Genomic DNA, 15,414 nt, shown 5'->3' with positions numbered 1-15,414 from the left:
AGGGAAACGACCAAAACAATATTCCCGGCAGGACCAGGCGGCATAACACTCTACGCGACTGACCTCAACGCCCTCAAGGGATCTAGATGGCTAACCGATACCGTCATTGACGCTTGGGCAAAGGGACTGGAAGAGCAACATGGACAACACAATACGACTCTCAGCCCTTTCGTGATCTGGCAGCTGACCCAGAAGAGGAACACGGAGGAAAATTACCGACGCATACACTGCTGGGTCCGGAACGTCGACCTGTTTGGCAAGAGCGTGATCCTTGCGCCCCACAACGTAGCCAAACACTGGTACCTACTCGGCCTGGCGAACGCAGCAGTCACACACCACATCACTGACACGGAATGCTGGCAGTAGCGGTACGTATGGATAGCGGACTCGATGCACAGGGCCAAAGTTCCGTACGCAACACAGGCTTGGGTGGATTTCCTTTGGTGGGAGTATGTACAGCGGTACGGGTATGACGGGTTTAAGGCCCAGGAGCTAGTACTCGAGGTCCCTCAACAATGCAACAACAACGACTGTGGCGTATACGTAGCCGAGAACATGGAGAGGGTATTGCGATACACAGGGAGCGGAGAAGGAGTACCCGGACTGTGCAGACAGCCGTTCACCGAGGAAATGGCGAGCCAGAAGCGCACGGAAATGTTGAACCGATTTCTACGGGACGGTCGAGAGTCAACGAAGACTACGCAAACCATAACCACCACATACAATCCTTACACAGTCAAACAACCAATCCCGGAAGACAACACTGAACCGGTAGCACCAGGCGCCGAAACAGAGCCACAACAAACAACAGCAGGCCACCAAGAGGTGATAATCGAGGCCCACGACGCGGATGGACCAACGCTAAACCAATTCCCGAAAATTGCAGAAAGCGTGCGAGACATTTCCTGACGCATCGCCGAAAGCAAAGGACGCTCCCGCATAAGTTTCCGCACACGGGAATACACCGTCACGGTGGTAAAAGGCAGGGCCCGCATACGAATACTGGGCACCGAGGGCTAAGTTTCTGAAGTGGGGGGGAGGGGGGCGGGAGTGTGAGGTCCAAATAAATCCTCATTAATTTGGCCCACACAAAACGACCCCACAACATATTTGACACGACATTAACACAACAAATGGCCACAAAAGGCTCTAGCAACACGATCAACCAACAAGTCTCAGCAACACAAAGAGCGCTCGCAACATTCAACAGCAACACGGTGACCATGGCAACGCAACCATTTGAGCTAGCAACACCAAAGACAACAGCCATAAAAGGAGCGACACAGCAGCACAGCAAGCAGTCAGCACGGAGCTGTGGTCGTGACCAGAGCTACTAGCGAAGTATATCCCTATTGTAGTTGACCTTCTCTATGCAATAGGAATCCACTTCATAGGAGCGAGTCGTGGAATGGTGATTGCGGTTGACCTTCTCTACGCATCACCCCCAAAGACCAAAGGCCCCGCCACAGTAACGCGCAACCGCGACAGGTGACACCCGATCACCTCCTTCAGTAGAAGTATGCCGGCAGAGGCCGCAACAGAGCGGCAACCCACAAGTACGCCGGCAGAGGCCGCAACAGAGCGGCAACGCACGTAAACCAGCGCAGGGCGCGGCAGCAAAGCGCAGCAGAGGTCCGCCGACAGAGGTCACGTCAACACGGCGACGCATAGCGCAGCCAGGGTAAGCCAGCACCAAGCGCGGCGGCAGAGCGCAGCAGAGGTACACCGACAGAGTAATACAAGTAAGCGCCGACGTAGGGCGCGACAGAGCATCGCCTCAGCAATACAAATAAACGCCGACGTAGGGCGCGAAAGAGTATCGCCCAGCAAATACGAGTAGACGCCGACGCAAGGCGTGGCAGAGAATCACCCAGCAACCAGAAATACAAATAGACGCCGACGCAAGGCGCAGCAGAGTAATACAAGTAAACGCCGACGTAAGGCGCGTCAAGGCACCGACGCCACATACTAACGGGATCCGTCTAACGGAACACGGCGACAGAGCATCGCCTCAGCAACACAAGTAGACGCCGACGTAAGGCGCGACAGAGCACCGCAGCAGAGAGAGACGCCGTCATAAGGCGCGTCAAGGCACCGACGCCACATACTAACGGGACCCAGCTAACGGAATACGGCCGGACCGCTAAGGCCCGCCACCACAATCAAGGATACCGCAAGATAGTCCAAGTGAAATTGAAAAATGAAGTATACAAACACGTTTTATTTTATATTATAGAATTTAGAACCAATAAAGAGAGTGAAGTTTTTATATTAAATCGATTTGCAAGGTGCCCCTTTAATACAAATTTATTGTAAACGAACCCTGGGCACGGCGAGTATACCCCAGCAAATATCAAAGAAGCAACGGGGCACGAAAAAGCTTCGTTACAAATTTATTTATTTTTGGCATTCCTTTTTTGCTTTTCGCATTTTTTAAGTTTCGTTTCGAGATTTATATGCCATTTATTTGGAGTCGTTAAAATTAAGTTAGTGAATAGTACAATCGATAAGGCAAGCGAGAAAATCGTTAATTAAAATCCCGACAAATCGCAGTGTTATAAGTTACTGAATTCCACTACTGGTGCAGATTTGCCTTGTACTTTGACAACAAAGGCGAACAAGAACTGAATTCTCTCTCTAGAAATGTCTACGACATGCTAACAGCTGCCAGTTGTAGCTGAGATCTCTTCTTATACCATTCATGAACACAAAATGCTATATTAGCCCTGCAAAAATCGTGCGATATATTCCTAAAGAGAGCTATCTGCGATTGAACTCTTTTGTCCACATTGGGGTATAATTGATCTCCTATAGTTCCATTTGGGTATATTTAGCACCAGTCAGTTTGAAATTTATGTAGCCAATTGAAAAAAAAAAAAAACTAAAAAATTAATAAAATAAAAAGACTAGATGTGATTGAATAGCATTATTTAAGAAAAATGCGGAGCTCTGTAACGTATCTAACATACTAGGACCATATGCTCCATTATCGTAATATTTGTTTTGTTTTTATTATTCTACAACAACAATACGAAAAAAAATTTAGAATATTGTATTAGAGTTTAAAAATTTATAAAATCCGTAAGAACTTCCGAACGGGTAGAAAGAGGACTTGTCCGCCAGTACCCACAGGCGAACAAAAGATACTTGTGTGACTCTGGCTGTAGAGGCACGAAGAGAATATGTCCAACACTACCCGTATGGATACAAAAAGGGGATGTCGGATACTTCCCATAGTGGTACAAAGAGGAAGTGTCGAACATTGCAGAAAAGAGGGCGGGTCGAAAAGTACCCAAAGGGGTACAAAAAGAAAGTGTAGAACATTACAAAAAGGATCTGTCAGACAGTAGTACTCGTAAGGGTATAAAGAGGGCCAGTCCGACACTGACCATTCAGGCATAAACAGGTACAATTGGTCACCCCATAGGACATGCTCAAACAAAAGGGACCACTCCAACACATATAAAGAGATCAGAACTGGCTATAGTCGCATACTTCTTTGCGACCCATCACGGATTCATCCTAGACTAGTCGCATTTTTTGCAGGGAAGTTAGATGTTCTTATACCGATATTATCAGAGCGATGATGATTTATCCATGCCGCTTATCCGTCTCTTTTTATGTCTTTTTGAACGCAAACCATTTGAGATATCTCAATGAAATTTAGTGCTCGGGTGTTTTTTTGCTTTTACATAAGGTTCTTAAGATTAGTTTAAACTGCTCCTACATTATAAATTAACGACTTGCACACTTCAGAAGATTTCTGAAAGAGTAAGGCTCTATAAAAGAATTGAGTTATATATTTTTTAAATATTCAATCAGATTACAGTTCGGTTTCATTCATGGAAGGCATAAGGACGGAGGTAGTCCCATTCCTATTTGTGGAGTTTGAGTAAGTCCACGAACGCATTTTTCCTTTCAACAAGTGGGAGGAGCTTAATATGTTAAGTATCAGTTGGCTCTTTCTCTAGTGTTCTTTTCATATATGTAATACTCCTATATTGCTAATAGGAAATGCTCGCAATGGGTTTTGAATTCGAAATCAAAAAGGGCAGCCTATAAAATTTTTGTGATTGTAGCAGCATAAGTGTGACAAGAAAAAATTTAAATTTAGGTACATTCGATTATTGAATACAAAAACAATAACGTTTAAACAGCAATATATCGGCACTCTGATGTTTGGGAGTGTACCTAGTAATATAGGAGTATTAAATATATGGTTCTTTTAAAAATACTGCTCAGTGTATTCTTTCAGCACACATCGTTACGAGATATAGCAATTAAATATGAAATGATTTTTGAGAGATGTATGGCTAATTCCACGGAAGTTCAGCGACCAGCTGAGCAGGTAATTTAAAAGTTTTGCAACTGCAATTTGGCAGCTGAGTATGTAATGTTCGATTACACCCGAACTTACCCCTCCTTACTTGTTCTTCATAGTAGTTTGTCAAAGAATTTAAAGTTTTAAGCAGTGGTGTCCAAAACGAAAAATGTGAGTGTATGAGTGAGAACGAGAGAATGGGAGCAGCCCAGTATGAAATTTAAACCAAAATAACAGCATATTGGATTGGAGTAGACAATTTGGAACGTGTTAGACTTTCAAATAAAAAAATCAAGTGTGTTACTTGTTAAGCCTATACATCAAATGTTTTTAACAAAAACACCATCTATAAAAGGCCGACCTTGTTTAGCAATGTCTAAGCTGATCAAGGAAGATAGTTCTGCTGAGTATGTAATGTTCGGTTACACCCGAACTTACCCTTCCTTACTTATTCTGCATAGTAGTTTGTCAAAGAATTTAAAGTTTTAAGCAGTGGTGTTCAAAACGAAAAATGTGAGTGTATGAGTGAGAACGAGAGAATGGGAGCAGCCCAGTATGAAATTTAAACCAAAATAACAGCATATTGGATTGGAGTAGACAATTTGGAACGTGTTAGACTTTCAAATAAAAAATTCAAGTGTGTTACTTGTTAAGCCTATACATCAAATGTTTTTAACAAAAACACCATCTATAAAAGGCCGACCTTGTTTAGCAATGTCTAAGCTGATCAAGGAAGATAGTTCAGTTTTCATTTTTCTATTTGATTGCTTGACAACTTGCTCATTTTCTACTTTAGCCAACCACCCTTTGAATTTTTCCAAAAAGTCTTGCTTCTTTTCTTCATATAATACCTGACTAACTTTTTTTTGTCTAAAATTTGTATATTTTTGTGGGAGGAATGGAAATGCCTTTTAATATTACATCTTAAGCCTCCTTTGAACGACTTGTAACATACAAGGCATTGCAAGTCGCCAAAGGCATTTTCTAGCATAACAAATTTCCACACAGGGCATTGTATTTTCATTTCATTCCATTTATTTCATTTATTAAAAGAAATATATATTAGTACAATAAGACCATGTATGATCTTTTATAGTACAACAGACATTAAATAACAGGATAATAATAAACCATGCAAGCTTTAAATTTAATACTGTTTTCACACAGACGGCTTATTGAATAATAAAGGCAGTTTTCTACATTAAGACGCTTATTGAGCTCAATCTTCCCTACAAAATTCGAATCTATAATTATTTCATTAGTAGCTAATCGAATGCCTAATGAAGTTAAAATCACAATGCAACTCTGTTGGCGCGTTCAGTTTCTTAGTTTTTGGTGTGTTCAGTGCTTAAAAATTTCATTTGTGAAAGTAAATATCATTGTCAGCATGGCGGAACGATGCAAGGTGGCCGCATCGAACAGCTGATTATAACCTTTTTTTATTTGATTCGATACATCAACTTCCGGCGCAGTACGATTTTGACATTTGTGCATCGATCTTACAAAAACAAAGTACATGGAATTCTTATTTATGTATATAGGTATGTCACCATGCTGCCACCTTGTATCGTTCCGCCATGATTGTCTGTCATATAGCATTGCCATTTTATTCGCTTGACATCTCATCCTTCATACCAGCCATGCTTAACCAACGAACCGATATCATTTCGTTACGATAATTAACGTTAATAAAAGAAACAAAGTCATTTCGTTTCGTTTATTAACGTTAAGAACGTCAAATTAACGAAATGATTTTGTTTCGTTTTCTGCCATATCAAAACGAAATCAAATCGTTTATGTTGATTATTAATTTCAAACTATGCTGGCAAAGCTGATTGATGGCGGAGTTATTAAGGTGAAAGCATTAGCCAAGCTGATTGCAACTTTTCTCATGAATTTTGACAGTACGAACATTTCTCACAGAATAGTTTTAATATTACCACCAACGAATTACACAAACAAATTACATGGAGTTTGTGTGTATGTCCGCTCGCTGTTACCACCTTGCGGCTTCACCATGGCTATAGCATTGCCAGCACAATTCAAACATAAAGTATCACGTTTTTGTTTACGTTTTTAACGTTAACGAAAGCTTTTCGTTTCGGTTAAAAACGATATACAATTTATCTTGATAATTTCTTTATCGATAATATTTCGAAGTGTTTCAACGGAAACGGTGGAAATTTTTTGATAAACGATTAGCTTAACGTTAAGGTGCATCCCTGCTTCATACTAATCGAGCAGTTACTTCTGTGTGAAAGCAAAAAATTTACGACTTCATTAGAAGGTGAAATGAGATCATTAATTTTCTGTGTGAAAACAATATAAAACATTAACCTAACCTATTTAAGGTATATAAAATAATGATGGAAACCAAAACAGATTCATAACAGAAATGCTCATTGCAATTCAAAAAGACAAAAAAAAAGTTTAATATTTGCAAAGGTTCGCTCCCAACGCTTACGAAAAACAATTAGGAAAATAAAAATGAACTTAGTATTAAAATCGGTTATATGTAAATATACAGAAATCTTACAATAAGCCACTTTCGAAAACAGAATTGCTAGTTGGGTACCAGAATACTTAAAATAATAATAATAATTGACTAGAAGATATGTAGGTAAACACAGTTTCGAATCAAAACATTTATTGACGAAAGAACGAATATATAATATTCCTAAAGTTGGTTTTACTTCAGCTATTGCGAATTGAGTTCGGGATGGAGTTCCATATGCAAATAGCATTGACAAAGAATAGACTTGCAGAGTTCAAATAGTTGTTGGTTGGTATAATTATGTCACATATGCGAGCAGGCTGCGAGAGAGTCAACTTGTTATATAAGTAACTGGGCGCTTTATCTTCCATGACACGATAAAGGAAAATGCAGTTCCTCGCTCTAAGATAATCAGATACCTCACAACTTAACAGACGAGTCCTCCATTCAGATGCCAAAAACATATCGCGTTACATGATTGAAGGCTCCATCAATTTTGTCCGCAGACCTGGAATCTAGTTTGCTGTATACACATTCCGCATAACAAATAATTGGCAATATTAATTGTGTAGTCAGCTTTTCCCAATTCTTAGCGGGGTCGCCGATACTCTTAAGTTTTGTAGGGTATAGTAAACTTTACTGATGACAGAATTAACGTGATCAACACAGGACAGACTAGAATTTATGACGAAGTCCAGATTCGTCGCTTTAGAAACATATTTCAGACAGTTAATATTAATGTAAAGATTTGGTAGATTCTGAAAGTTAATATGCTTTTTTGAAATGGGAAGTAAATACGATTTAGCACTGTTAAGGGCAAAGAGATTCGTAGATGCCCAATGGGATAAGGATGACAGGTCACTGTTAAACTTGGCACAAAGTTCAGAGGCTTGCCACAGCATCACTTACATATAGATCTGGATATCATCTGCGTAGGCATGTATCTGCGCACGCTCACAGGTGCTGAAGATGTCATTTATAAATAGACAAAATAATAGTGGTCCCAATATAGAACCTTGGCTACACCAGCGAGCAATGGCCTAATGTCAGATAATTCCGATCCAACCTTAACACGCTGCGCTCTACCCCCCAAGTAGCTCATCATTAATTTTACCGCAGAGCCACTAAATGCGAAGTAGGCTTTCAGCTTCATACATAGCAAACTATGGTTAACTGATTCAAATGCCTATGAAAAGTCGGGCATACACAAGAATGTTAATTCATTTTTGTCATAGGATAGACGTATGTCATCCAGAATTTTTATAACAGCTGTAGCGCAGCTGTGCTTAGATCTAAAACCCGACTGCAGCGGTGAAAGCAATTTGTATACAGTTATATGCGAGTGGATTTGCTCAGATAACAGGGACTCAAAGGTCTTCGATAGAGCGGGAAAGATGCTTATGGGACGGAAATCAAACGGACTACTAGCACTTTTATTTTTAGCTACCGGAAGTATGATTGCAAGTTTCCATGCATCAGGGAAGCACAAAGTTGTAATACAATGGTTGATGATATGTGTTATGTTGGCAAAATATGAGGAAGAATTATTTTTAGAAATTTTACCGGGATTCCATCAGCACCAATCGCCTTGTTGCGTCTTTTAATCATAGTACGGACAGTTGTGTTGAACCATGGGCACGAGGACGATTTTCTTTGATTCATTGAAATGAGCATAGTAAAGAGTGAGTACCGTTTCATTTAAAAATTTGAGTTATCGTTCACATCAGATAAACTCCAGCAATCGGCCCAGTAAAGACGAGATGTGTCAGTAGTCAAGCTGTTAAGGTTAAGCGAGCGATAATAAGGGAAGCTATATGTAACAGGTAATGAATTATGCTGGCCAAAATCAAAATCAAACGAACAAAAAATTAAATCATGATCAGAGATAAATGACATTTGGTCAATTTTAAAACAGAGGACGGATCGGAGACAAAGAAATAATCAAGCAGACTAGGACAACAGTTATTCGCGAACCTTGTACTGATGAGTTGACTAAAGAAAGACCAACACCAGACACATCGTCCAACAGACGGGAGCTATATATGTCACGAAATAACATATTAACATTAAAGTCACCACACACAACGATATTATCAAAGTCAACTGTGAAGGCAGATAGCATGTTACAAAAATTACTTACACTAGAACACCTATTAGGATTATACACAAATGACACAAGGATTTTTGACGCAGAACTATACACTTCAATAAGTACACACTCAGTTGTACTCTCAACAGAATGGGAAACTGCGAGTCTTCAGATGAGATTTGCAGGACACCGCCACTCCTATATTTCAAAGTGTACGTCTCTTAAGTCTTGTCTAAACCAGATCTCTGATACGCAAATAACATCCACAGATGACCGCTCAAACGTTCTCCTAACCAGTTCCATTTTCTCATAATTAAGACTTCGTGCATGAAAATACACAACATTAAATCCTCTTTGTCTACTGCGCATGATATTTAAAAGTGCAAGACTATTTTCATCAATGCTATTCATTCCACTGTTTAGAATCATTTAGATAGTGTCACGGATATTAGCATCACTAAGCTATACCATCACTAAGGCGATGCTAAGGCCATTCTAAGCGGTATTTACGTCAATAACTAAATCATGTATACACAATATAAGGCAGCCGAGAGACGTCACACACAGATGCATTTACTTATACGCCTATGTGTGTGCGAGAGACTGTAAACAACAAACTCACATACATCTGAGAGACGCTGAAAAGTAGACAATTGTAAACAAGTAGAAACTATATGAGAACTATAAACACACGAAATAGTTGGTAAGTTCTGGAAATAGAAGAGCCTAGATGTATGCGGCGTAAGAAGAAATTCAGTTTGATTTGAGTTTCGATTAAGACGATATCTAGCGAGCAATAGCAGTATTATTTTGAAAGTCAATTTCATTTAAGCTATCAGTTTGGTTATTAAGCCAGCTAATTGCAAAATATAAGAGTTATTGTGAAGTACTTTAATAAAGGTCTGTTTTCCATTATTCAATATTGGAGTTATTTTATTCAACATTTGAGTGATACGAACTTAGCAAAAAGGCAAATAAGAGGATTTGCAAGCATGCAAGATTTGCATTTCGTTACAATTGGTGTCAGAAGAGGAATTGTTGAATAAATTCCAGAGGACAACAAGGACATGGCAAAGTTCGGTGAATTGAAGATCCAGCAACTAAGGAAGGAGTTGGAGAGCCGTGGATTGAATACAAGCGGTGTTAAACTTGAACTTCAGGCACGGCTACGAGAGGCAATGGAAGCAGAAGGAATTGATGTGGAAGAGTATGTCTTTCATCTTGAAGGCGAGGAGACAACAAGAATTGAAGAGAAAAACGAAACATCTCAGACAGTTACCAGCACAGACTTGAACATGATATTGGCTGCAATATCTGCACAAAGCAGAGGCACAGTGTTTCGTTTAGAACAAGCTGGCTGGACAAAATTATTTTATAAGATTTTCTGTTTCATATGCAGTCATTTATTACAACTACGTCATTTTTTTCAGGCATATGTTCTTTTTTTTATTTTTTTTCCAAAATTTTACTTCATATGCATACATTTGCTTATTTCATATACAGTAACTAATGTGAGTAAGTGACATAGATCCAAAAAAATTTAAAGGACTTAAGAATATTACTTTATTGTACTTAAATTGAATGGACTACAAATCTCAATACTCTAAAAAATTCCGAAAAAAAAATTAAAATTTTTTATGAAAATTCGTCGAATTTTTCAAACATTTTTTTAATATAATTTAGTTTTTGTTATAGATCGTGACAAATTTTCTTATGGGAAATTAGTTAAAATAAATTTGCGAAAGCGAAGATTGTAAGAATTGTCCAAAAAGGGGTGTCTACTTATTTATGTGAGTGACTGTACATATGTACATACATATTTTGTATTTATTTGAGTATTTATCCTGGCACTACAATTTTTACAGAATTATTTTACAGTACCAGTCAGGAATGTAAAAGTGAATTACAATAATAATAACAACAATGTAAATAATTAAATTAATTATGTGAAAATAACTTATTACAAAAACTTAAAAGCAAAGTATAATACAAAGTAGAAAAGACAATAGATTTAAATTAAATAAAACCTGATCCAACAAAAAGTTATAGGGTAGGTTATCTTTTATAATTATGTTATTATTCGCTATCATCAATTTCATTCGATGAGTCACTTGTGAAATAGTCATGAGCATCAGTAGCACTATTGTGAAAGCTTGAAACAACTGGGGTATTTATTAACTCCTCAACATTATCGGGGGACAGTAAATTTAAGACTTCTGGAGTCAGACTTTTAAATTTTTTCTTAGGTATCTCCCTAAAACTGTTAACTAAAGGATCCGATGTTATAAGCAACATATTCATAACTTCACGCACATATCCGTGGCTTCACGCGACTGCTTTTGTGTGTTATCATCCCTGAATCGTCTCAAATCTTTGTTACGGCCTTCCTGTGCTTCCTCAGAAAGTTGACCAATAGGTAAAATTGCTGATTTTATAATATCAGTACTATGCACTAAGATTTTATGAACTGTAACAGGCATATTAAACCATGGATAGAGATCTATGTATAGTTTTTTAGTCTCAACCGCAAATTTTTCTAATCTTTTGATATTTATATTGCACCCAGATGCTAATGCGCGAAGGAGAGTGTCGAATCTTTTGATGAGCGTTACATCCAATCCCGTAATCTCAGCGCTAGCCTCAGAATTTTCGAAAAACCTGCGAGCAGTGTTGCCGTCATTGGTATTGCCGAAACTAGGTTTTGGTTTATCTACTATCAATCCAAGTACACTTTTAAATTTATTCTGGATTTCGTTGGAACGTAGCTTTACACTCTCTTTATCTGCCTCATTCCTAAGCTGCCACTTTTTTACTTCGAGGCGATAGCTTATATGAAGCAAGCATTCAAAACATCTTATCCATGCATGGAGAGTAGACAAACCAAAATCAAGATTATCTCGGTTAGGCGTGAAGTCCCGTAACTCATTATTCATATCTTTTGGAGTGGCACCACAAATATAACACTTTTGTGCGGAAGAAGTTTCAGTCAAAGCATTGCAAACTTTTCCGTCAATCATTGTTAGAAGCATATTGTGATTTACGGAAACTTCGTATTCTTCGAGCATGTACTTTGTTGGCAACAACGCATTTATCTCTTCTAAAACTTTGTTCGTTTCAAAAACAATAAAATCTTTTGTTTCTTTAGAAAAAATAAATTTAATTGGACGACAATACATGGTAGAAGAAGGTCGAACATTCTGCCAAACAATGTTACCTTTTTCATCCTGTAATTGAAGAGGAACGAAGGAAAATATAAACAAAAATTCATCAGTGTCAGAACTACATGTAAACTTTTGCTTATATGTGCTATAGCCAGAGCTTCCATCGCAACCCCACTTGCTGATTAAAGTATACGTCAAGTTTGTAGGTAATAAACTAACAAAAACTTCTTGATTTGCTAAAAATAAACGCTCAACAGTTTTATCTAATACGGACTGGACTTTAATTTCCGCACGTGTTTCACCCACATCAATTTCATTTGGATAGCATTCTTCCTTAGCTTTTCTTAGACTATAAAATGATGGATAAACCTTATGGCCTGCCTTGGTGCTCCACTTCCGAGTCGTTTTGTACCCATGAGTCGTCGACTTGCTATCTACGTAGTATACTAAAGCTTCTACATTGCTCAAGCATCTTGCATCTGGCTAACATGTCATCTTTTTTCCTGATATTTGAGTGGTTTCCTGTGATTTTTTTTATAATGTTAGCAAAATTTCTGTTGCCGGACATACGCGTTGATACTTCTGCTGCATAAAGTAACTCACCAGGACTTCTAGATTGCAAGAGGTCATCCACTCGACGCCGTTTGGTTTTTTCACTGCAGCTAACAAAGTCCTTCATTCGTCTTCCGGAGCCGGGGTTACCTGAAGAAGTGGTTGGTTGGTCTGATGGCAACTTTGAATCCACCGTTATTGTAAATCTGAAGTCTGGACCCGAAAGCTACTCCGAGTTTTTATTCAAAAATCGCTCCTTATGTTTTCAAGAAGTGTTCCACTTTTGATCCAGCTTCGACGAATATGCCGATATTTGTAAGCTTAAACTTTTTATCGAATACTCGGTTGCTTCGCTTAAAACTCAATAATTCTTTATATCTGGTTTCCTTCGAATGTTGAACCCAAATGTCAAAAAACTCCGTTCTTGGTACGGTTATAACTAAACTGCTTTGTGTTTTTGATTTTCCGACAGAGTGAATAGTTGATGATTGTTGTGCTGCCATCTTAAGCTTGAAACACAATGCCGAGCGACGACGATATACGCCGCGTCGGGCGATAACATTTTTCAAATTTACGTTCATATATTTCGTCCAGTTAAACACAATAGACAGCGGCGGCGATATTTTCTGACATTTTCTGTCATTTCTTCAATGGAAAATAATTTCTTATATTAGTGACCATTTCTTGTGGGAAATGAATTCAATTTAAAGTCATCATTAGCAGTATATACAAAAAATGAATAACAGAGGGCGTTTGTTGAAAATTTTTAAAATTATAAACATCATTTTTGTAATGGTGAATATATATCGCGAGGTGTGCCAGCAGTTGAAGCGGCGATGGTGGGTGCGGCCAGTTAATCGTACAAGGAAGACTCTGAGCTTCCACGAAACTTCCTTCGCACAGTTGAAACTCTCAGATGAAGAACATTTCTTCAAGGCAACACGTATGAATGTTGCAAAGTTTAATGTGCTACTGAATTTGTTACGAGAGCGACTTCAACGTTTTTCCATAAGAGAACCAATAAGTGAATAAATCCGTTTAGGTATCACTTTGATGTAAGTAATTTTATAAACTACATATCTGTGTAAAAATGGAGTTTCAACAGGTTCTTGGCACAAGGCTGTAATCCACAGTATTTAGCTTGGTCATATAAATTGGGTGTTTCTGCAGTTAGGAAAATAATATACGAGACATGCGATGCAATTTGGCATGGACTACGCGAAATTTACCTTGCCCAACCAAATCAAACCGAATTGAAAAACATTGCAGACAGGTTTGTTCCAATTGAAGTATGGTATTTAGTAACTATATATACTCATATATTATTTATATTTTGGACAGGTTCTATGCAAAAACTGGAATGCTACATTGTCTCGGCGCTGTGGACGGCAAACATGTGAAAGTAGTTTGCCCCAAACGTAGTGGTTCACTCTTTTTTAATTACAAAAATACATTCAGTATAGTTCTGATGGCAATATGCGATGATAGCTATACGTTTTCATTTGTAGACGTTGGTGCGTTGGGAAGCCAAAGCGATGGGGGAATTTTGGCACGAAGCGTATTTGGTAACATGACTCTAAGAAACGACCTGGAAATTCCTCCCCCAGATAACCTTCCAGGTAAAATGTTTATAACAGATAAGGTTTCAGTTAATTGATGCCATATTTCAAATAGGTACGGACCAAATATTTCCATATTTTTTCGTCGGTGACAGCGCATTTCCTCTGAAGCCTAATCTCATGCGCCCTTACCCTGGTCGAAATTTGTCACCCGCCAAACGAAATTATAACAAAAGGTTATCCTCCGTACGAGTGCACATTGAAAACACCTTTGGTATTTTAGCAAATAGATGGAGAGTTCTTCATACAACGATTCACGCTGCTCCAGAAAATGTGGACAAAATTGTTTTAGCAACTATAGTCTTGCACAATTATTTAATGCTTGACAGTAGTAGTGGATACTTCGATCCGAATAGAGCCAGCAGTGATGAAAATGGGAATTTCGATTGTGGACAACTTTCAACAAGAATGACATCTATTCGAATTGCTCATTCCAATCGATCAACAAATGAAGCATTTAGTTTGAGAGAGGAACTAGCGGAATACTTACTAGAAAGGCCAATGCGATCTGTGTGAAATCCGCAAACGTACCTTAAAATACCAATGCGGACATATGTAGCTACGTTTTAGTTTTTATCAAATCTTATAATATTAAAAGCGAAGCTTTAAAATATACGGTAAACTAGGGTTGGAAAAATTTAAGTGCAGTAAAATGTCCTCTTATCCTACAGCTTTTGTATTAAGTTTGAATGAGCTGTCTCTCTTTTTACAAAACTTGTTTTCGTCTTTTTACTGATATGTTTTAGAGTTCCACTCTCATTTAGTCCTTATACAAATCTCCTATTTGTTGCCACCTGTCGATATGTACCAATTATTGGACTTCACTGCCAACGGGAGCTAAAAAATAATAATATTAGCGTTTTCCGAGGGTGCCACCTACTTCTCAAGAGGGCCTGAATGGCTAATAAAATTCTTATAATTGGAAATTTGTACGGAAAATCCTTTATTAACTAATCGAGTGACTATTCAAAACTATATTTTTCCACATAAGGTGTCATTTGGTGCTTTTTCCGAAATAATATTTAGCCTTGTTATGTACCCAGCCAATAAACGGTTTTCCTCAATTTAGAAAGAAACACACACATTCTAATTTATTATAAGTATTTATTTACGTTGCTATATTAGCCTTTAAATTTTGTAGAGATAATGTTAAATAATTATCTTTTATTTGTACTGAG

General features: G+C 38.3%; 1 protein-coding gene across 1 annotated transcript; it reads left to right on the top strand.

The window, feature by feature from the left end:
• The first annotated feature begins 1,519 nt into the window (after positions 1–1,519).
• On the top strand, positions 1,520–14,851 carry LOC137240119 (uncharacterized). Its single transcript, XM_067766057.1, has 4 exons — positions 1,520–1,593; positions 13,723–13,890; positions 13,959–14,236; positions 14,292–14,851. The coding sequence occupies exons 1-4, from the start codon at positions 1,520–1,522 to the stop codon at positions 14,750–14,752; spliced, it is 981 nt and encodes a 326-aa protein (XP_067622158.1). The 3' UTR covers positions 14,753–14,851.
• The last annotated feature ends 563 nt before the right edge of the window (positions 14,852–15,414 follow it).

This window comes from Eurosta solidaginis, chromosome 2 (assembly GCF_040869045.1).
Source record: "Eurosta solidaginis isolate ZX-2024a chromosome 2, ASM4086904v1, whole genome shotgun sequence".
NCBI classification, from domain to species: domain Eukaryota; kingdom Metazoa; phylum Arthropoda; class Insecta; order Diptera; family Tephritidae; genus Eurosta; species Eurosta solidaginis.
Note: the sequence above shows the minus strand (reverse complement) of the source record. Positions and strands in the feature narration are given on the sequence as shown.